We start from the raw sequence: 24235 nt of genomic DNA, 5'->3' as shown, positions 1-24235 counted from the left end.
GTTCTAAAAGATGTTTGTCCAGTAAAGGCTTAATTTTCCCAGTGTGAGGATTTACCTATGTGGGTAGATTTGGTCCATCTCTCTGAGATATGTGCAGAGGAGGCCCAGACCCCCAACCAGAGGCCTGCAGAGGGGCCGCAGAGGTTCTCTGGGGTGGTCTGCCCATATGATCCTGTTCCTCCTGGCTCCTGCCCTTTCTCCTAGCCCTGGTCCAGTTAGGACTTCAAGTCTTCTAGGGAAGGACAGTGCTGTCCTCATCCAATGGACCCGGAGAGCAACGAGTGTCTCCTGAAGCTGCAGCCACAGAGTCTGGCCCAGGCCTCCCCTTGTGCCCACATGCAGCCTCATGGTCTTCTGGCATATCTTCCGCACATCCTGGGCCTCCTACTCTCCCTCTGCTCCATGCAGGGGACCTGTAGCCCCCTTGACTCCCTTTTTCTTCGGTCCCCTGGAGCCCGACTCGGGGAGGGCGGACGGCAGGAAACGCGGGAGGCTAAGGCGAGGCTGCTCAGCGGCGGCTCGGGCTGCCTCCAGCGACGGGGACTAGCCTTGCGCGCCCGACTCGGGGAGGGGAGGCCTGGCGCTGTGACGGCCGCGGGGAGGGCCGTCTTTCCAGCACACGCACACATACGCCCCCGGCCCTCCGCCGCTCCGGCTGCCGCTGCCCGCTGACAGCTCACCTCCAGGCACCACAGCGCCCGGGAACAGCGATCTGGGAACAGCGACCGCGCACTGGCACACGCAGTGACCCCCGCCGCTCCGCCGAGCGCTGCCTGTAGCACTTGCACGGTGGTTTGGAACCAATTCTCGGAGGTCTGGCTAGGAAGGTCTGGGCAGGTGAACGTTCCACGAGGGCGTCCCAGAGGCATCTGCAGCCTGCGCTCTCCCGTTCTGCTCTGGCGCCCACGAGCCCCTGACAGAGTCCAGAGGGTCACCAAAGACGGCCCACCAGTGCTCGAATGCCCGTTGGTGCCAGGCTGCCCGGCCCTTAGCGCCTTGCCTGAGGACACCTCTTTCCTCCCACCGGAAGGAGTGACCGCCCTTTGCCAAACCCAGGCAAAGCTGGGGTCCCAACATTAAGTGCGCTACTGCCCCCTCCAGGCATTTGACCTCCCCGCGTCCCCATTCTTGAGGAGCCCCACCCTAGAAGTCTTGCCGGGTGGGAGCACCATCCTCAGGCCAGGGCGGGGCTGTGGGCGCCCCTGGACTTGGCTCTCTCTCTGCCAGGTCTCACTGGCCAATCTTAGCCAAAGCAATCCCTAGCCAGATGTACCCGAGTGAACTGACCTAAGACCTTGGGTTCCTTGTGCCTCTGCATACTTAAAGAACGGGAATCGTGGTTATCAATCTATAAAGTCCCAGGGGCTGATTAATGCGAGGAACGCAGTAGGACATCAAATCACAAAACATACTTGAGCCTGAACCAGGGACTGTCGGAGATATCGACGACCTTGTAACAAGAATGGGAGTTTGACCTTTGCTGAGTACTTACTATGTGCATTATAATGTAATCCACACGACGGCCCTGTAAGCATACTGTGTTACTCACCCTTACTTTAGAGGTGAATACACTGATGCGCAGAGGTTCTGTAGCTAGTGGAAGCACACAGAGCTACTAGAGGACCAGAATCCAGAGCCAGCAGGAACTCCGTGCACAGTGCAGTGGGAGCCAGGCATGTGGGACAGCAAGTCTCCTCTGCAGGAGGAGCACTGCCCTGACTCAGTTGCTCTGGACAATAGTTCCCTCCTGCATATGGTGAGGGATTTGGAGTGGATGATGGCCACACACTAGCTCTACTGGAGTGAGGCAAGGGCAACCCTGAATCCAAGCGGAATTACTAGGAAGCATGAAGATAAGATTGGAGGTTGAGCAGAACTACTAGAAAGTACCTTGGACAGCGCCAGGGAAACCAGGCGGAATTCTCCTCTGCCCTAACTTCTCTTTCTAGGTTTCTGTAGACACCACCTCTCCCGGCTCCACTTGGCGTTTCCTTTTCCCCAAGCTGGAGGGTTTGCATGAGCAGAGCTCACCTGAGCGTCTCCCCCAGGAAGGGAGGAAGGAAGGGAAGAAGGGAGGGAGGAAGGGAGGGAGGGAGGGAAAGAAATGGTCCAAAGGACAATTGTAATCCCCAGATATTTGCTCAACTGCTGTCTCACTTGACATCACAAATATCCTCTAGTCATAGGCTTCTGGCACCTGCCATTCTTCAAACCTCAGCTCAGGTTTCTGAATGAACATTGTCACTTGTTTTTTTCATTCTTTCCTTTAGTCATTTGTGTTCTCCTTGCAAGCTGTGCCAATATAGAGTGTCCACTGACACTTACACCTGGGAATAAGTTGAAAGCTGGTAACTTTGCCTGACATTTACTAAGGGGATAAAGGCTCTGCCTGACATCCTGCCCTACAGCCCCTCTGTCTCCACTTATGGTGTGGTGACCTGCCCCAAGATGCATGAGCTGGCATCTGCCCTGACCTGGAGGGCACCAATCTCACTCTCCATCGGCATGGCTCCAGGCCAGTCTCTGATCTCACAGCCCACTCCTGATGCCTGGGCATCCCTCTGGTTCCAAGATCTTATTCTGGCCTGGTGTTACAGTTTGAGTAACTGGGTCCTTGATGTGCTTCCTGAGTCTGAGCTCCTGCCTCAGTCACCAGCCTAGAATGCACGTTCCTCCAGAGCTGGGGTCCAGCCTCTTGCTTTATAATAATCATTCATTCCTTCGACAAGTGTTTTGAAGGGAATATTACCTGCTGGGCAGTGTCCTAGGAGCCGAAGATATAGGAAGGAAAAAACCAGACCAAAATCCCTGCCTTTGTAGAATTGACATTCTAGTGGAGAAAGAGAGACAATAAGACAATAAGGAAGAAGATATGTTAGTATATCTGTTTATGAAAAGTGCCATGGTGAACAAAAACGCAGGAAAGAGGATTGAGACTGGCAGTGTGGGGCTGCAATTTGAAATAGGGAGGTCAGGGAAAGACACACTAAGGTGACTTCTCAGCAAAGACACAAAGAAGGTAAGTAAGAAAGACAGGCGAATAGTGTTCCATGCAGAGGATCAGCAAGAGCAGAGGCTCCGAGACAGGAGTGTGCCTGGCATTTTCAAGGAACATGTGGAAGCCAATGTGGTGGGGCAGAGTGGGCAAGGGAAAAAGGAATCGGACCCAAGGTCAAAGGTAGGTGGGACCATGTGGGGCCTCAGCACTGGGAGGACACACAAAACAGGAACAATGGGAGGCTACTGGGTAGAGCAGTGCCATGATCTGATGTATTTTAACAGGATCACTCTGGCTGCAGAGTGGAGAATCCTTAGTGGAGGAAAGAGTATGAGCAGAAATACCAGTTAGGAGACTCTACCACAATAAGCACATTTGGTGGCCAACCCAGGTTATAAGCAGAAGAGAGGATGAGAATTGGCTAGAGTAATCATTGTGCTTCTTATCAATGGGAATAAAGTGCATTGACCAAGTCCCAGGATGTGGAAAACACTTGATTCCCATGAACACATCTACCTTCTAAGAGATGTAATAGAGACCTAGAAAGCAACGTGCTTAAGTTGCATCTCCAGGAAGTGATTCAAGATCCATGTTATCCCAGGTCTGTATGGCTCAAATTATTATCTTGTTTCCATAATCCTGTTTCCTTAGCAGTCTTTTCTCCCAAACCCTCTGCCTACACACAGAAGTCAGTCTCCAAAACCCAGCTCAGAGGTTGAGAGATGGTGCTCGCTTCCTTTCTGGGGATTTTGGGGCTCCGTGGTCCATCTGGCTGCCTGTCAACAGCACACTCCATCCCTTGGAACAGGATCCTGTCCCTGGGAAGCTAACCAGGCCTCTCTCTGCTGTCTGCTGTCCTTCCTCATTGGGCTGACACACCCTGCCACCCAGAGCTGCTCAGATCTGCCCTCCAGAGCTACCTCCTCCCAGGAACTGGGTCCAGTTTTTAACATCCTTTTCCCAATTTGATTGTTATCCATGCCTGCCTCTACTCTAACTCCTAACAGCAGCAAGGTCTTACCTTAATTTCTTCTTTAAAACAAAACAAACTACACATACACACGCAAACATATATATATATATGTGTGTGTGTGTGTGTATATATATATATGTGTGTGTGTGTATATATATATGTGTGTGTGTATATATATATATGGTTGGTGAAAAAGTAATTGCAGTTTTTGCCACTGAAAGTAGTGGCCAAAACCGCAATTACTTTTGCACCAAACTAATATATAGTCTTGAAACTGGCAGGGTGGAGCTGCAATTATGTCCCATGGTTTCATCCATATTTTCATACACGCCATCTTTGCAGACATCTTCCATGTTATTTCTCATTCGTGCATATATGGAAATGTTTCTTTCAACCAAGTAGTTGGTAGCCTATTTTTTTCTTGAAGTACATTATTTGTTTTCATTTCTTTGCTTTTTTTAAAATGGTAAGTTATGAATGATGGCTCTAAAAAAGACTAGCTGAATGAATCTAAGTTACATATCCCTTTTCATAAGGCATGTTTTTTAAACCATAAAGGTATGTTTCAACATCAGATGTGTTCTAGTGACACAACTTGAGTAATAACAGTAGCTACCATTTATTAAACACTTACCTACTCTGGGCCAGACGCCTTGATATGCATCATCTTAATCTTCACATCTGCCTGAAAAATTGGTGTTAGGATCCCAGTTTTGCAAATTAAGAGACTAAGGTCCAGCTTGATGAAATGGTGTACCTAATGATACTTGGCAGAGGCAGTGAGGTGGCCCAAACCCAGTCCTGTCTGACCCCAAATTCCTGCATTTGTCTCTGCTCCACTTGCCTTTCCTTGATGATGCCTTTATAGAACTGAATAGACAGCCTTAATGAGGCAAAGAACATTGCTGAAGGTTCAGACCAGCAAGAAGTGAAATGAGCTGGCCAGGGCACTCCACTGGATTAAAGAGAATCTGGATCTTTTGGTTTATCAGGGAGGAGAGTGTCTGGCCTGGAGAGTCTGTGACTAAATCCTTCAAGAGTCAACGGCAAGCCTAGGGCAGTCCAGCAGAACCTGGAGCCTCCTCTCTCCATACTCCTCATGTGGTTTGAGAACTGTGGAAGACTGATTCAGGTCAGTGGGACTGGTCCTGAAAGATCACAGAGCGGGCATTTCGCTTGTAACTGGGTGGTCTCCAGAAAAGCACAGACTGGCAACAGGGATAAAATCCCCTCTCATTTACAGGCTTCAAAAACAATCAGATTATTAACAAAGGGGACCAGGATGGACAAGAGGCACAGTTTTAGAACAGAGCCTTAGATGAAGAACAGGCTTAGGAAGCCTCTGTTCCTACCCTCTCCAAACATATGAGTCCCTCTTTACCCTTTAGGGACAGTGGTACGCTTTGGAGTCGGGCAGCCCTGGCCTCAAGTTCTGGCTTACTAAGTATTAGTGGTGCAACTTTGAGCAAGTCACTTAACTTCCTGAGCTTCACTTTCTCCATCTGTAAAATGGGGACAATAATGGCTCCTCTTTCATAGGGTTATTATGAAGATTCGATAATGACAACAGCTAACACATAGTGCACATTCACCTGTGCCAGACACTGTTTTAAACATTTTACATGTAATTATCTCCCTCGCTAAGTAAGATAATGCATATAAAGTTCCTAACACAGTACTGGGTACTTATTAGGCATGTGATAGATAATTATATTACTGCTAAAGATGACAAGATCAGTGCCTGCTGAGGTTCCCACTTCATGACTTGATTCATGAGGTTTTCACACATTTTTTTTCTTAGGCTCCACCAGTCAGTCTTCCTATAGCTTTTACCCGGCTTTAACCTGTAGCAGGAGTCCACAGTGCTCCCTCTCACCCATGGCAGTTCTTTCCCAGAGACAGTTCCTAGGCACCCTCCTCACTCTCCACCTCTAGCCAAGTCTTCCTATGTGGGACAAATGCCCCCATACTTCCCCTGGCCATGAGTCTAGAGTCTGCTCATGGCTCTCCTCAAAAACATTACCCAGAACCAACCACGAAACTCTCCACCTGGGCCAGGAAGCATGTAGAGTATGGCCGCCCCTCTGTGCTCAGACCTCTGGACTGCTGTCCCCACTGTTCTTACAGTCCAGATTTACCCACATTTTGCTAGCAGGCACATCACCCCTTTGGCTTATAGGAAGCTCGTGGTTCTCCAAGAGCCCTAGGTTTGTTTTCTATGGGGATATTGTTGCTGACGCTTCAAACGAACAGCAAGCCATATCTCTCTAACGTTACTTATAAGCTGTTTAATTTGGGGGCCTCTGAATAGGATTGAAACATTTCACCTTTGACCATGTCCTGATGTTGCAGCCTGTTGAAGGCATCCTGCATGGTGAGTCTGTTGTCACTCATATTCACCATCTATCTCAGTTAATGCCATTGCCATTGCACAATCAGATTTTCTTTCTCGTCCTAAAGCATTATTCAAAATGTTAAATAGGAGAATGCCAAAGGTACAGCCCTGTGACTGCCCACACTAGGGATCATCTGCCCCCTCTGGTCCTACAATGAAACCTACTGAAAATTGCTCCCAGCTTCCACATTCTTCAGTCCTCATTTCTGTGTCTTGCACCCCCCAAAATCAAGAAAAGTCTTGCTAAACCCGTGCGGAAACCTTGATACATGCTATGTCCTAATTTCTCTGAGCTGTCAGATGAATAATTCCATGAATAAGGGTGATTGTAACTGGGCTGCCTCTTGGTGAACACACCCACTCCTAGGGAGCTCTGCTCTTCTTTGTGTGATCACACGTCGTTTGTACAATCAGCTCTTCTCAAACGCTGCTGATGATAAATACCCGAATCCCCTATTGCTGAAGTCACCGTTTTAGGCTCTCAGGAAACCTGAACTCTGCTGCATCCCCTGCCACCTAACCCTTCCCTTCACTTACCTCCCAAAGATCCTTCAGGTGCTCTTTCTGGATCCCAGCTACAGTGTCTTGCTGTCTTGACAGGTACTTACTCTGGCCCTGGAGACATAGGCTTATTGAAAGCATCTAGGTGCCCTCTAACAGTCTCCTCGTCTTTCATTTCATGCTTGTTCCACTATACTGTTTGCTGGTCATTCTCTACCAGTACATCCTGTGTGTCTCTGTGACAGACCTGGAGATGAGGAAGTTTTGCATTCTTTTCAACATCCATCCATGCTTTCTCCTAATGCACCACACGAAGTCCCTTTTGTGGTCCATGGCATTATCCCAACGCTTCAGCTTATTCTGGGATTGAGTGTCTGCAGGGTCCAACAGCTTCCTGCTACCTCCATTCCAGATCCTGACTTCCAGTTTCTCTCCATGGTCCTAAATATGTTTCGTATATTGTATTGAAATATAACAGACAGTTCAGTGAATTTTCCCAAAGTGAACACACTCATGTAATCAGCATTAAGAACCAGAACATTACCACCACCTAAAAGTCATGTTGCTGCCCGGTCACTCACCTTCCCAAGGGTAACCACCATGCTGGCTGCTAACACTGTAGACTGGGTTTTGCCTCTTCTTGGGCTTGATATAAATGGAATCTCTGTCTGTCCTCTTCGTGTCTGGCTTCTTTCACTCAACATTGTGAAATTCACCCATATTGTTGTATATGATTGTAGATCTTTTATTCTCATTACCGTATGGTTGCCTTAACCTTTCAAAAATCTGATGTCATTACAAAGATCCAAGTGTATGGTTTTCTCTCCACCTACCCCCAACCTGGCTGGTTGTGGTCTACCTGTATTTATTCCTGTCTATCTATTCTTACACTTCTCCATGCTATCCTTCATTTACCCTGCCAAACTGACCTTTCCAAATCATGTCACCGCCCCCTCCAGCTCAATGCATTCAATGGCTCCCTATTACCTCTGGTGTACAAACTCCCATGCTTGGTATTATAAGCCATTTACAATGTGGCTGCAATGTTTCCAGCTTTAGCAACCAACTCTCTCTCCCCGCACCTTATTTATATTCTAACTACTTAGAATATATTAGCTGGCCCATAAACATGGACCCCTTTTCTGCCTCCATACCTTTGCTCATGCTATTCCTTCAGCTTGGAACGCTCTTCCCACTCTTTCTTCCACTGACAAAATCCTTTGAAACTCAGGTCAAATGTCACCTCCTTTGTGATACCTCCTCCAGTCACTCCAGCAGAAATAATTGCTACCTTTTCTCAGCATCCATAGTAAGGCTTGGTTCATGCTGAGACTTAATACTAATTACTTCTTTAAAAGTTAATTACCACATTTCACCATTCTAACACAGACATTCTTATTCACCTCTGGAATCAGGATGCACTTTGCCATTCGGTATCTTGTAGTTGGAAGTATTTTTTTTTTTTTTGAGACGGAGTCTCTCTCTGTAGACCAAGCTGGAGTGCAGTGGTGGGATCTTGGTTCACTGCAAGCTCCGCCTCCCAGGTTCACGCCATTCTCCTGCTTCAGCCTCCCCGGTAGCTGGGACTACAGGAGCCCGCCACCATGCCCAGTTAATTTTTTGTATTTTTTTTTTTTTAAGTAGAGACGAGGTTTCACTATGTTAGCCAGGATAGTCTTGATCTCCTGACCTCGCGATCCACCCGCCTCGTTATCCACCTGCCTCGGCCTCCCAAAGTGCTAGAATTACAGGCGTGAGCCACCACACCTGGCCGGAAGTATTTTATTTTCTTTCTTGTTGATACATAGAATAATGGTGTTTAAGATTCAGTGAAACATAATATTTCATTTTTATCTCAGCATATTCTAGGAAAGCTTGTCACACTGCATTGTACAGTTAGTTGTCTACAATTCTGTGTTCCTTTTCATGTGTGAGACCATAGACACACACAAAGCCAGCAATCTGTTGAATGAAAGAGATGTGTACCACGCACTAGTACCTGAACATTTACTAGGTCATGGGAGGCGGTGTGGCAGGGAAGACCTCTGAGTGTGGTTTCTCATGAGGTTCCTCACAAGGTTGAAAGAGTTACCCTTTCCTCCTGAGGTGCTGAGGCCCAGGAGACAGTGGTGGAGGGCTGAAGAGAGCCACAGAAGTCTCTCTTCCTTGTGGCTGGCTGTCATGTCAGCTTGCATCAGGGCAGGGGAGGAGAAGTTACATAGGATTAGTTTAATGCCCAATCCTTGATCAGCAAAGCAAGCTTCATTCAATTATAACATCATTCCTATTGGGTAAATAGGATTTGCTTCTCCGGGATCTGATTTATGGCCTGGTTTTCTGAAGCATGCTGTGACAGAAAGCAGTAGCATGCTGTTGTGCCAATCTTATCCCAAGCCTCTCTTTTTGAGTAACAACAGTGAGTCTTTTTTTTTTTTTTGAGACAGAGTCTTGCTCTGTTGCCTAGACTGGAGTGCAGTGCCACAACCTCTGCTCACTGCAAGCTCCACCTGCCGAGTTCATGCCATTCTCCTGCCTCAGCCTCCCAAGCAGCTGGGACTACAGGCGCCCGCCACCACGCCCGGCTAATTTTTTGTATTTTTTAGTTGAGATGGGGTTTCACTGTGTTAGCCAGGATGGTCCCTCGATCTCCTGACCTCGTGATGCACCCACCTTGGCCTCCCAAAGTGCTGGGATTATAGGCGTGAGTCACCGCGCCCGGCCAACAACAGTGAGCCTTTTCCTTTGCTTTTTCCTAAAGAAATCAATTATTTCTCCTGCCCCCACCACTCTATGTTTTTTTTTTTTTTTTTTTTTGAGACGGAGTCTCGCTCTGTCGCCCAGGCTGGAGTGCAGTGGCCAGATCTCAGCTCACGGCAAGCTCCGCCTCCCGGGTTCACGCCATTCTCCTGCTTCAGCCTCCCGAGTAACTGGGACTACAGGCGCCTGCCACCTCGCCCGGCTAGTTTTTTTTTTTTTTTTTTTTTTTAGTAGACACGGGGTTTCACCGTGTTAGCCAGGCTGGTCTCAATCTCCTGACCTCGTGATCCGCCCGTCTCGGCCTCCCAAAGTACTGGGATTACAGGCTTGAGCCACTGCGCCCGGCCCACTCTATGTTATATTAAATAACAAAGGACACAGATAGGCTGGCATCTGACTCTAGTGGTATTTCAGTTACCTTTTGCCCATTTCTTAATATTTCAGACTTTCAAATTTCGTAGGTGGTTTAGGTAAAAGCCAATATGTTTGTCTTAGTCCATGTGGGCTGCTATAGCAAAATACCTTAGACTGGGTAATTTACAAACAGAAATTTACTGCTGGCAGTTCTAGAGGCTGGAAAGTTCAAGAGCAAGGCACCAGCAGATTTGGTGCCTGGCGAGGACCTGCTCCTTGTAGATGGCGCCTTCTGTGTTCTTACATGGAGGGCAAGACTCGCTCAAGCCTCTTTCATAAGGGCACTAATCCCATTCAAGAGGATGGAGCCCCCACGACCCAATCACCTCCTAAAGGACCCACCTCTTAATACCACTGCAGTGAGGATTCGGTTTTAACACTATTTTTTATTTTTTAATTTTTATTTATTTATTTATTTCTGAGACAGAGCCTTGCTCTGTCGCCCAGGCTGGAGTGCAGTGGCGTGATCTCGGCTCACTGCAACCTCCGCCTCCTGGGATCAAGTGATTCTCCTGCCTCAGCCTCCTGGGTAGCTGGGATTACAGGCACACACCACCACACCGGGCTAATTTTTCATATTTTTGGTAGAGACGGGGTTTCACCATGTTGGTCAGGCTGGTCTCGAACTCCTGACCTCAAGTGATCCACCACCTTGGCCTTCCAAAGTACTGGGATTACAGGCATGAACCATTGTGCCCAGCTGGTTTTAATACAAATTTTAGAGGGACATAAACACTGGGACCGTAGCAGCGTCCTATCAATTTTTCACATGCTTCTGAAATTTGGAATTACAACATAGTCAAATGCTTTGGGATGATTCACTTTATCTGATGAATGATACTCTCATATGTTGTGCAAGATACTGCACTATCCTGCCTGCACAAGACCCCATGAATTCAGAAGAATCTGTGGCTGTGTTTCAAGGATTGGTTGAGGAGAAAGTTTGCTCCTGTGTTCATTAGGATTACTGAACAAGGTAACAGTTTTACAAGGTTTCCTCCAGTTTCAGGTTGGCTTTATAAAGAATCACTATATTTATCCGGTATTGCTTTCTGTTGGGTGGTTTTCCTGGGTATTTCAAGGGCATGGGGATTGCCAGACCTATGAGCATGATAAAGTTCAATTGCGTGGTCATCTGGACTTCCTCTGAGGAGTTTCTTTGATAGATATCTTTATTTTGTCAGGATCCAGGAAAGCACTTAATTCTTTCATATGGTGTTCATTATCTTTTAGCAAATTAGATGCCTCTGGGAATTTTCTAAATTCCATCTTCTCCTTCAGAAAATGGATACCATCGCTTGCAATGTGAAAAACACAATAAAAAGTTTCCTTCTGCCAAGAGTAGCAAACTCTGGCTAATAGGTCTAAGGATAAGGAATAACTGGGGTGGGGGGGGCAAAAACAGATTTATTTTTCACTTCATACCCTTCTATACTGTTTGAATTGTCTTTTACCATAGCATATATTTCTTTTTTTTTTTTTTTAAAGGTTCTTGTATCACTTTGCCTTTTTTTTTAATTGCTTTTGTTTCCATTTTTCTCCTTTTTTTCTTTTCCTTTTCTGAAATTTGTGGAAAGGATGATAAATTCAGTTCATTTTAAAAAAAATCTCCAACAACAAAACAGCAACCGACCCAGCATATTTGGTTTCTGTATTTACTATTGATTTTCGTGTTTCAGTTTTCTTTTTATCTCTGCTCTGGTCTTTCTCAATATTAGATTTACTCTTATGATAGAAATAAAATTATAAAAAAACGATGTCAGCATCTCTAAACTTTGGGAGGGGGAGCTGTTAGGAACGCTTTAGAGAATCTGAGTGGAGGGGTGGGGGTGGTAGCTCACACCTGTAATCCCAGCACTTTGGGAGGCTGAGGTGGGCAGACCACCTGAGGTTAGGAGTTTGAGACCAGCTTGACTAACATGGCAAAACCACATCACTACTAAAAATACAAAAATTAGCTGAGCATGGTGGCATGCACCTGTAGTTCCAGGTACTCAGGAGGCTGAGGCAGGAGAATCACTTGAACCTGGGAGGTGGAGGCTGCAGTGAGCCAAGATCACACCATTGCACTCCAGCGTGGGTGACAAAGTGAGACTCTGTCTCAAAAAAAAAAAAAAAAAAAAAAAAAAAGAAAGAAAAAGAAAAAAAACCCCACCTATTTCCTTCAATGGATTGTGGGATTAAATAGTGTATGTGGATCACTTCACATAATGCCCTAATCCCCTTTTTGTTCTTTTTTTTTTGAGACAAGTCTTGCGCTGTCACCCAGGCTGGAGTACAGTAGCGTGATCTTGGCTCACCGCAACATCTGCTTCCCGGGTCCCGGGTTCAAGCGATTCTCCTGCCTCAGCCTCCCAAGTAGCTGGGATTATAGGCGCCCACCACCACACCTGGCCATTTTTTTTGTATTTTTAGTAGAGACAGGGTTTCGCCATGTTGGCCAGGCTGGTCTTGAACTCCTGGCCTCAGGTAATCCGCCCACCTCGACCTCCCAAAGTTTTAGGATTACAGGCGTGAGTCACCATGCCCCGCCCCTCCTGGAGACTTGCTGCTCACTTCCCGCAAACCTGGCCTGAGGTGATTTGGAAATGGGGCCCCTTCCTTGGAGAAGAGAAGAGAGGCTTGCTGTGGGGTTAGGGCAGCTCCCTCGGCTCTCCAGCTGCCATGTGCTTGTCTGCATAATGAGGCTGTTAGATGGCATCTGATGCTTTCTCCCATGGCTGGTGCTCTCTTCTTCCGTGAACTCTGGGATTGAATTAGGGGTGGGGATTGCCATTTTGCAATTTCTAAGGAGTCCTTTTTTTTTTTTTTTTTTTTTTTGAGACAGAGTCCTGCTCTGTCACCCAGGCTGGAGTACAGTGACGTGATCATGGCTCACTGTAGCGTTGACCTCCTAGGCTCACTGTAGCGTTGACCTCCTCCCACGTCAGCCTCCTGCATAGCTGGGACTACAGGCACCCACCTGGCCAATTTTTCATTTTTTTATAGAGATGGGGTTTCACCATGTTGCCCAGGCTGGTCTCGAACTTATGGGCTCAAGCAATCCTCCTACCTTGGCCTCCCAAAGTGCTGGGATTACAAGTGTGAGCCACCTCGCCTGGCCATCTGGGGAGTTTTGAATCATCAAAGGTCTAGAGTTGGTGCCCCAAATCTCTGGAATCCTCTTAGAGCGTGTGCTGGGATGGGCTGTGACCCCAAGGTCAGCCCTGCCAGGTGCGAACAGGTGAGCAACACCTGCTCCTTCTCAGGCCACCCATTCACTCCACCTGTTGGAGTCTTCGTTCCTGGATCCAGTGCCCTCTTCCCTCCCCAGCACTCTGCCAGGTCTGCTGGGCTCATGACCTTTCTCCCTTCCACATTGGCCCCAGCACAGGCATGAGGGTCATCAGGACTCTCATCTCCATGTCTGTCCCCTTGGAGCTTGGAATTGAGCCATGTGCATACACTCGGGGCCTGGTGGTTCCCACACTGCAGCTGGGCTCGCATGTCCCTGCCTTTCAGCTTAGCATCCATGGTATGTGGGGCAGCAAGTGCCCAGATCTGAAGACATCCCTGCCCCTGTCCACCTCTGCCTTCTGATCAGCTTTCTGCCTTGGCCTGTCCTCTTCCTTGTCCATTCTTCCAGTTGACTTGAGCCTTGGCAGCAACCACCACCCCCACAAGGTGACCAGCCATTGTGTTTTTGCCATGTACCAGGCACTGTGCTAAGTGCTTTCTGGGTGTTATTCTTAACACCCCATGAGGTAGGTAGTAGTCACACCATTTTATAGATGAGGAAACTGACGCACAGAGAGGTGAAATAACCTGACCACGTAGCGAATCAGGAGTGGTGCTGGAGTGTTGATTAGCAGGAGCGTTGATTAGCAATTGCGTCCCATTCCCCTCTCCCTGCAGCCCCTCCCTGGCAACCACTTATCACCATTCTGTCTGTGGATTTGTCTGTTCTGTGCATTTCATGGAAGTGGAATCACACAACATGCGGCCTTTTGTGCCTGGCTCCTTTCACTTGGCATCATGCTTTCTAGGTGCATCCGTGTGTAGCATGCATCAGGACTTCATTCCTTTTCTTTCTGTTGTCTTTATAGTCAAACGCTATCATTGTTTATTTTGTTTATTTTTATTTTTGAAAACTAATTATTTTAACTTCTTTTTATGGGTGAACAATATTCCACAGTATGGAACAACCAAATTTCATTTATCTGTTTGTTGGCAGATGGACACTTAGTTTCCCCCTTTTGGCCATTATGAATCGTGTTTCTTGTTCCTTTTGGTTTGGTTTTCCCGAGAAACTCTTTGCAGTGCCCAGTTGTCTGTATTCCTCTAGCTTGGCTATTTGGAAAGCAAGAGAAAGCATAGCTGAGCGTGGGTGGGTGGGTGGTTAGGAGGGGTGTGGGGAGGGATGCAGAAAAGGGGAGTTGCAGGCTTTGGGAGAACCCTGCGCTGGGGGGGAGCCTTACACCTGGCCCCAGAGCCATCTGCTGCTAGGCAAGTGTTTTTCCTGTGGTTGATTATTAATTAGGGACCTGTCTTCATCTCAGGCAACTCTTCCCGAGCACAAACTCTGTCTTTCCACACACCTTGGAATAAAAGGATTGGAGAAAGAGAGTGAAGGGGTCCCTCTGATCAGTGGTCCAGGGCATGATACAGAGGTCTCAGTTGTTCAGGAATCTCTGTCTCTGGGGAACCAAATTCATTTCCCCCCAAGATCCTTCACTCATTGGAATCGGATTCTGCAAATCACTCACCATCTCTAAGTGATACTCAGTGCCCCCCACTGGAAAATCTGAGCGGCGGCCCCTCCTCTGCCCACCCTGCCGGGCTGATGTGGGGATTCCCGGAGATAATAGCAGATGTCCTCCAGAAGTTGTAAGGCATCACACCCACGTAAAAGATGAACAGGGACCCATCCTCCACTGGCCTGGAGCCACCCAAACAGCCTCTCCATGTTCAGCCACTACTAAGTGTCCAGCTTATTCCTTCCGGCATTTAGTAAACCCTTACATATCACTACTGAAGTTCTGATTCTCTTTCTTAATATTCTCCTACATGTAGTGATTTTTCTAGCCCCATACTGTGATATTAATAAGTAGGCCCTATGAACGTTTTAACATAACAGTGCAGAGATCTGAGGATCGAGGGATTGCATGACCTTCCCAGGTCCACGTGTCTCTAGTGGAACTGGGGTCCAGGCCCCCACTACACCAGCCCTCTGCCTTTCTGTATCGCCTCATCTATGTGAAGGCATCGCCCACGCAGTCTTTCTAATCCACATATAAAGTGCTCACTGAACTCCATGATCTTCCTGAGACCCAACTTTGATTCAGATGACCCTGTTTGGAAGCCAGTAAACAATGGGATCAGAAGTTAGAACTCAGAACCAATGATCGCAGTTCTCCCTCTGGTCTTTCTGTCAGTAACATATCAGTGGCTCTCTGCATTGCAAAAAGATTAACCAGGATCTTCTCTGATAGAGACTTTAAGAAGATACAGCATCTACACCAAGAGGCACGTGACACAACCTGGACTCTGGGCAAACCACCGGGTGCACCCATATGAAGGTACCGTGGAAATTTATTACGTTGATTTAAGAATAACAATTGTGGATTATATCCAGTGTCCCATATGTAAGAGGAAGCTATGAATAAGTTAAGCCATATGTTCAAATGTGCCAGAGTTTTTATTTGCCTAGTCAAGAAGTATTGCTGAAATCACAAAATTAAATACACATTTAAAAGTCAATTTTGGTTCACATTTAATAGTAAGACAATCTTTCCAGCTAATGTCTAGACATGACTCAATTGTTGTACATTATTGTGAAGAGATCTCCCTGAAACAGTCATGCTATATTACAATTTAAAAAATGAATATGTTTCTTTAACCAAGAGTTTTAGACTGACATAAAGATTGAGCATGTGATATACAAAGTTCCCGTATTATTCTATTCTGTCACCCTACCTTATAATTCCACCTAACTTTCCCATCTTACATTACCGTGTTGTATTTGCTAAAATTAATGTGCAAATATTGATACATTCGTATCTAAAGTCTACCATTCACATAGTGTTCTTTCTTCCTGTTACACAGTTCTATGAATTTTGAAATATTTGCCATGTTATGTTTACCATTTTGATCTCCAAAACTTCCCTCTTCTTTACTTATGAATCTCTGTCCTCTTTCTCCAGAAATCTTGCCAACTACTGATATTTTTACCATCCCCTTGGTTTTGCCTTTTCCAGAATGTCATATAGTTGGAGTCATATATTAGGGTGGTGCAAAAGTAATTGTGGTTTCCCCATTCTTTTAATGCCAAAAAGCGCAATTACTTTTGCACCAACCTAGTATTATGTAGCTTTTTCAGATGAACTTACTTCACTAATCAATATACTTAAAGTCACCCTGCTCTGCTGCCTTTCTGTACGGTCTCATCCACTTGAAGCCATGCCCTTACAGTCTTTCTGATACATGCCTTTGTCTTTTCTATGCCTTGATGGAGAACTCCTTTAAATGACAGAATAATATTGTGTTTTATGGATGATTATTTTTTTCATTCACCTCTTGAACATCTCGCTTCTAGTTTCGGTGGTTATAGATAAAGCTGCTGTAAACATTCCTGTACAGGCTTTGTGTGGACATAACTTTTCATCTCAACTGAGTACATACCTAAGAGCACAATTTTTGGATTGTATTGTGAAAATATGTTGGGATTCGTAAGAATTTGGTGGATTTCATATGAGAAATCATTTGGTTCTGGTGTTGTCTTTTTTGGAAAGTTCTTAATGTTAAATCAATTAATAGGCAGAGGCTGTTCAGATGATCTGTTTCTAGTGCGAACTTGGGAAGATTATGTCTCTCAAGGAATTGATATATTTCACCTAGGTTATCAAACTGTGGGAATAGAGTCATTCATAACAGTCCCAGATTATCCTTTTAATGCTCAACAGTTTGGTAGATATGGCCCCTCTTTTATTTCTGATATTAACAATGTGTGTCATCTTTTTTTGCTTTGTTAGCCTGCATATTTATTAATTGTAATAATTACAATTAATAATTACAATAATTAATTGGGGGAATTATCATTGTTAATGTAGATGAACGCACATCCAGGAAAATGCTACCTACACTGAGCAATGATGGCGACAACTTGTCTTTTCAGTTCTGGATAGGACATAGGCATTTATCCAGCTCTCTGTTCAAATACACACACATGCACCACTCACGTATACACTTTTACTATGAATAAAATCTATTGCACTCTTATCATTTATAAAATCACATAATCCGGCTGGGTACGGTGGCTCACGCCTGCAATCCCAGCACTTTGGGAGGCCGATGCAGGTGAATCATGAGGTCAAGAGTTCAAGACCAGCCTGGCCAACATGGTGAAACCCTCTGTCTACTAAAAATACAAAAAATTAGCTGGGTTTGATGGTGAGTGCCTGTAATCCTAGTTACTCAGGAGGCTGAGGAAGGAAAATCACATAATCCATTAGGTGATATTCCAATGTTTATTTAACTCATAACTTCTATAATACATTAATTTGAACTTACAGAAATAAAAAAGTAAAGCATTTGGAAATTGATCCCAGAATACAGGACATTTCTATAGGAAACAAGATGTGAACATAAGACTCAATGAGTTGGATGGTGGCAATAATTAATACTTAGGACTCAATTTATAATCTAATCAAATTAGATTAAGTACAATCATGACATGTCCCGTATTTTTCTCCTATGACTTTGTATAATGCTTTTACCAAGTAGAAAGTTTCCAAGTCTACCCACCCAAGTAATTTTCTTACCCTGTTTTTTGTTTTTTTTGCAGTGGGGGTTTGTTTGGCCTCCCCAGGATGGACTGGAGCATCAGTAGTGCCTGGGTTCATCACAGGACAGATACTCAAGACACCCTGATCACCATTAGGTGGAATTGAAGGAGCCAAAAACGGGCGCAGTGGCTCCTCAGCAGAGACTCTCCTGAATGTATAGACATGGAAACCACCTTCAGCATCAAAAAAGGAAACATTCTGCATGCCCATATCCAGAAAAATCCCCACTCGCTGTAGCTTGCCATCTACGAAGAGGAAAGTCAGAGGCACCGTGCTGGCAGAGAGGCGGCCTCCAGCCCTCAAACTCACAGTCCAGAATCCACGCTCTGTGGTCAGCTGGATCCTCCCTTTTCGGTGAACAGATTCCTGCAGATTCCCAGGTCCCATTCTGTGCTTGTTCCCACGTCTACCTCCTAGTAGTGGCGGCCACAGGTAAAGCGAGAGGAGCCCAGGACACAAATGGACAAGTCAAATCTCTCGGCAAAGTCTTGCCAATTCTGTCTGATGCGCCCACTTCGGACGCTCCTGAGGTCATCAGAAATGAGGAGGAAGTTGTTGGCTGTGTTGGCATCCAAGGTCATATCCACTGTGAAAAGGAAAAAAGGTTGCTCAGCAAATGGACCGAAGCCCACCCCATGCTTCTCCTCTACTTCAAAGGCCCAAATGTCTCTTGACTTTAGTTTCTTTAATTCTCCCCCAAAATCAAAACTTCATGAGGCAACTTCCTTGACTAGTTCAAATTCTCACAGGTATGCTTTGTAGCAATACCCGACTCTTATTCACGGTAGCAATTCTTATTTTACTTTATGTCACATGTTTGCTTCACTGGACTTTTCTTCATTTAGAGTGGAGGGTCTCTGAAGGCAGACACCATGACCCCCTTTCTACCACCTTGATGCAGGAACAAATAAATAATAAGACAATGCAAGTGGTCGATATTAAATGATATTTGTTTCCACGTTTTATTGCTTCAATTTAAATAGTATCTAGAGCATGATTCCAGGCCTTTGTTTTCCATGTTTGTAAACAAATTAATTGTGCACAGTTCTGACAGCAGATGGGACATCTCTGCAGCTGACAATGTGATGACAGAGGAAGGAGGCGGTGAGATCTGGCCTAGAGAAAATTAATTGTCCAGAACATTCAGAAAAAGAAATCTACAGAACGTATAATCCTTCAAGTCAAAAAACTGATATGATCACCAATATAGATTTTATAGATTACAGTAAAACTTGAGGGGATTGATTGCTGTTTGATGGTGAGTTAGGGAATGAAATGAATGAACATGGGCAAGGAAGGAGGAAGACGTTTCCAAACATGACTTGGCCAGGGTGAATGTGTCCTCCATATTTCAGCAGAGAGACAGTCAGGTATTGGTAGGTGGAGGAGTAGAGATTGTGTCAGGGCAGAAGCTACTAGTGTCAGGGACATCATAGAGGCCCACCACCATTTATAGGTGTAATTCTTTGCCCAGGCTGACCATAATCTGTTCATTTAAATGTCCCTTTTCTCCGGAGTTATGGAGAGTGATAGTATTTTCTGTAGCCAGGACCCCTGTTGAAGCCCATGGTGCATGGATGAGGAGCGTCTGCAGCTCTCCACACAGTCACAGAAACCACAGGTGCTCCATTCCAAACTCTTCCCAACCCTGGGGTGAGGTTGTTTGGTGCAACGGATGCCAATATTCACTGTGCATTAGAATTACCAGGCCCATTTTAATGTCAGAGTCCTGGGAACCTTTGCTAAAGAGAAATTCAAATTCAGTTGCTCTATGTTTTTGCTACTCAGCAAAGTCCCTAAGCCAGTGGGAACAATCCTGAGACCTCCTAGTTCAGAATCTGCCTTTTAACAAGATTTCCAGGTAATTTAAGCACACTAAGTTTAGAGAATCCCTTGTCTAACCCATGACATAGACATCGCGTTTTTGTTTGTTTTTGTTTTGGAGATCACCAGGTGATTCTGTGTGTTGTCAGGGCTGCGAATCTGATGATGAAGAAGCATCTCAATTTTAGATGCCAGACAGCAGCTAATCCCCATATGGAATGGGGGGCCAATTGCACAAATGATTTTTCCTGGTCTGGTCATGGGAAGGGGGCAGGGTATATAGATTCCTTACCTTGGAACTTGCTCATCCTTGGGTTCATCTGCAGAATCTTCTTCAGCTTGGGCTCCAGTTCCTTGATGTGGGAAACCAGCCTCTCTAGCTGCTGATTGGGCCTGACTTTGTTCTTCTGAGAGACCGCAGAACAGCAACAGCAAAGTAGGTCCTCCCCACGGGGCTCCTTCTGCAGTGAGTTGATGCACTTGAGGCAGACGCTGCATCCACACTCCAGGGACATTGGTTTTTCTAGATAGTCTGAGCAGACGGGACAGCTGCTCGCTTCTTGGAAGAGTGCAGCCATGTCCACTGCCAGGGGAAAAGTGCACAAGGGAAGAAAATTTCCATGAGATGAAAGCCTGTCAGTTGTGACAAGTGACAACCTTTTCATGCATACAGGTATTGTGTTCCAGCTTTGTCACTCCTAGAACAAGGCCGTGAGTACAAACACTCAAGTACATCCCCCCACCCCCGTCTTCAGAGATCTGAAGTTCTACTGGGAAGGAAGTCACAAATCATCACTGTGCTCTGAGCTGAGGTGGAGGAAGGGTTCATTCTCCTGAGCTAGGAGACCCAGCAGCTGAGCCTGAGCCAGTGACACGGCAGCACCCATGTGAGGAGCAGAGAGCTGGGGTCACTTCACCTCCTCCTAGGGCAGCCCGAGCGAGAGACTGATTGATGAACATAAGAATTAGTGGTTGGGAGGCCAGGCGTGCCTGTAATCCCAGCACTTTGGGGGGCCGAGGTGGGTGGATCATCTGAGGCCATCAAAAGTTCGAGATCAGCCTGATCAACATGGTGAAACCCCATCTCTACTGAAAATACAAAAGAATTAGCCAGGCGCGGTGGCAGACGCCTGTAATCCCAGATACTTGGGAGGCTGAGGCAGGAGAATCGCTTGAACCTGGGAGGCAGAGGTTGCAGTGAGCCGAGATTGTGCCATTGCACTCCGGCCTGGGCAACAGAGTGAGACACCATCTCAAAAAAAAAAAAAAAAAAAAAAAAGGAAAAGAGGTGCTGGATGCAGTAGCTCACATCTGTAATCCCAGCACTTTGCAAGGCCGAGGCAGGAAGATCCCTTGAGCCCAGGAGTTTGAGACCAGTCTGGGCAACACAGGAAGACCCTGTCTCTACAAATAATACAAAAATTAGCAGTGAGCAGAGATCACGTCAGGTCTCTCCAACCTGGACAACAGAGTTAAGACCCTGTCTCACCAAAAAAAAAAAAAAAGAAAAAAAAAAGAAAAATTACATCCTTCTCCAGCCTTGGAAATGAATACCAAATTGACTGCCACCACTCCTAGACTGGGGATCCAGGGTGACTGGTTTCTAACTCTGAGGCAGCGCTCAGACAGCCCTTGTTGAATTCCTTACTTACAAATTTCTCTCATTCATTCCCCCAAGTCATAACCCCCATTTCTAGACATCTAAGGAGGAAAAACACACACAGGCATGGACTCACCTCTTCTGCTGGAAGCTCCTCTGTCCTCCAGCTGCTTCCACCAGGAGCTCAGGTCTTGTGGGGAAGGGGCACACGAGGGCCTTTCATTGGTGAGATTCCCACCTCCCACTGGGTCACACCCTGCCACGCCCTCTAACCTAATGAGGCTTTGATTTGATTATAACCGGGAGTTAGGTTTTTATTGGTAATATATCTCCAGTTCACTGTAACTTTACTAAATCCTCCATCCTGACAGTGTATTTTTCTTTCATATGAAGGTAAGATTAAATTGCCTTTATATTAAATTAGGCTTAATGTACTAACTTCAAAAGCTTATTTTAGAGATGTTTCCATCAGTTGTCAGGAAAGATAATTCCTGTAATATGTTGTAGGCTTCAAGCTTTGCTTGGAATCCTAAAGTATTAAGTATGATTGGATTTGCAATTTTACAAAATGGTTTAAATTCGTATACATCAGACTCAAAGGTAATAAGGGCATGTATCCCATTGAGGAAATTCTAGGTAATTTTTTTTAAATTTCCATTGGTTTTTTTCTGGTTTTGAAAAAATTTCATAATTCTTAGGAAAAAATTGGATAATTACTATTTTGACAAATGACCCTTAAGCTTCTTGGACCTTGAGTACTTCAGAAAGTGTTAGGATAAAAACCACAATTAAAAAAAAAAAAAAAAGATGATTTTCTTGTGAAACTTGAGTTCTCAAATAGAAATTGCTACCCGTGATGTGAGTTGTGCTTTCTTCCATTTGAATCAACCCCGAACCTTTTCCTTTTCATGCCTTTCTGTGTAGTGGGATCTTTACTGCTTTGTTTTCAAATTTCAAATAATTTGAATATAATCTTATCATTTTCCCTATCCTCTTTGGCACATATTAAAGGAATTTTCTCTTTTTGCATAATTAAAAATAAAGACCTAATTTTGGTCAGCTTTAAAGATGATCCCTCATGGGATTGGAGGACTCTGAGACACTCAGGTCTTGTTTTGGTTTACTTTTTTTCTCTTTACTTTCAGTTGACATGTAATAATCGTACATGTTTATGGCACACAGTAGTATTTTGATACATGCATAAAGTGTGTAACAATCAAGTCAGGATAATTAGCACACTCTAAACAATTTTTTTTTTTTTTTTGAGACAGAGTCTCGCTCTGTCGGTCAGGCTGGAGTGCAGTGGCATGAACTTGGCTCACTGCAACATCTGGCTCCTGGGCTCAAGGAATTCTCCTGCCTCAGCCTCCTGAGTAGCTGGGATTACAGGCATGTGCCACCACGCCTGGCTAATTTTTTTTTTTTTTTTTTTGTATTTTTAGTAGAAATAGGGTTTCACCATTTTGGCTAGGCTGGTCTCGAACTCCTGACCTCAGGTAACCCGCCTGCCTCGGCCTCCCAAAGTGCTGGGATTACAGGAGCGAGTCACCGTGCCTGGCCAACATTTATTATTTCTTTGTGATGGGAGCCTTCAGAATCCTCTTAGCTTTTCGAAAATATGCAAGCATATACAAGTAACCATATTTACCTAAACTGCAGTTGTGTTAGAGCCCATTTCTCCCAATTAGCTGTAATTTTATATCCAATTACCAACCTCTCCCCAAGCTCCCCTCCCCCTTACCCTTCCCAGCCTCCACCAGAGCCCATTTCTCCCATCTAGTTGTAATTCTGTATCCAATAACCAACCTCTCCCCAAGCTCCCCTCCCCCTTACCCTCCCAGCCTCTACACCCACGATTCTATTCTCTGCTCAGCATTTTTCTTTTAGCTCCCATATAGGAGTGAGAACATGCGGTATTTATCTTTCCGGAGCTGATTTATTTTGCTTAACATCATGTCCTCCAGGCTGAGACTCAGGTCTTGACCGAGAGAAGTGATGAATCTGCAGGTATCATGGAAATGGCCAGGTTAGAACTTAATTTGTACTTAATTCATAAAATAATAGCTTTGTTTTCAAATTTCAAATAACTTGAATATAATCTATTTCCCCCTCCTAAAGTGTATCACATATTAAATGAAGAGTTTTTCTTTGTATATATATTTTTAAAAGACCTGCATTTAGTTCTATTAATAATGATGTACAATGGGACGAGATCACTCCTCGGGATTCAGTGTCTGAGCAAGAAAACAAAGCTTGGGAGACAGTGTGTAGGGAGCCCGGTGAACTTTACGTGATTGGAATGAATTGGATTCCAGTCATAAAGTAACCGTTTGGGGTTTGCTCTTGGCTGGATTCTGGGTCACTCCACATACACGTATAAAGACAGAGTCCAGCCCTGGCATATCCTGTATGTGAGAAAAACTTTCTGCCAAAACCAGGCTGGATACAACGTAAAGAGTGTGAGAATGACTTATGAAATGAGTCAGATTGACAAGATGATCCTTTCAGCTGCTCCAGGGAAGAAGGAACAGACAGACAGCAAGATAAATTTGCAGAAGAGTTATGATGTCAGTGAGCCAGCGGCACAGTGCAGGGTGAGGCAGCCAGAGCACAGAGAGGCAGCAAAAGCCACTCGGACAGGTGTGGGAGGGACACGGAGCCACGGCCCATAAAACCCAAAGGACAACTGTAACAATACTTTTTAGTATTTAAAATGCAATTTCTTATTAATCTACTTCATTGACGTTCATAGTTTGAGATGTTCCATATTTTTCTGCTGTAACTTTGTTCCGTTATCTTGTACCAAGCAGAAAAGTTGCTAGCATTGAGCATAAAGTGAGTGTCTAAATGGTTTTGTGGCTAAAAGTTTATTTGCCCTGCTCAGGAGAAACTGTAGATTTGTCAGTGCCAAGATTAATCACAGGACAGATACTCACGAAGCCTTGGTCAT

The 24235-nt window shown here is 45.3% G+C and overlaps 1 protein-coding gene across 1 annotated transcript; it reads right to left on the bottom strand.

Moving 5' to 3' along the window:
* Positions 1 to 676: 676 nt before the first annotated feature.
* Positions 677 to 24235, bottom strand: LOC718691 (ret finger protein-like 3). The gene is given in 7 exon segments (XM_015150112.3): positions 677 to 913; positions 17838 to 18229; positions 18232 to 18447; positions 19978 to 20268; positions 21422 to 21570; positions 23176 to 23286; positions 24222 to 24235. Coding segments are annotated over 7 exon segments (1410 nt in total).

The sequence above is a fragment of the Macaca mulatta genome, chromosome 10 (assembly GCF_049350105.2).
Source record: "Macaca mulatta isolate MMU2019108-1 chromosome 10, T2T-MMU8v2.0, whole genome shotgun sequence".
Classification (NCBI taxonomy): domain Eukaryota; kingdom Metazoa; phylum Chordata; class Mammalia; order Primates; family Cercopithecidae; genus Macaca; species Macaca mulatta.
Note: the sequence above shows the minus strand (reverse complement) of the source record. Positions and strands in the feature narration are given on the sequence as shown.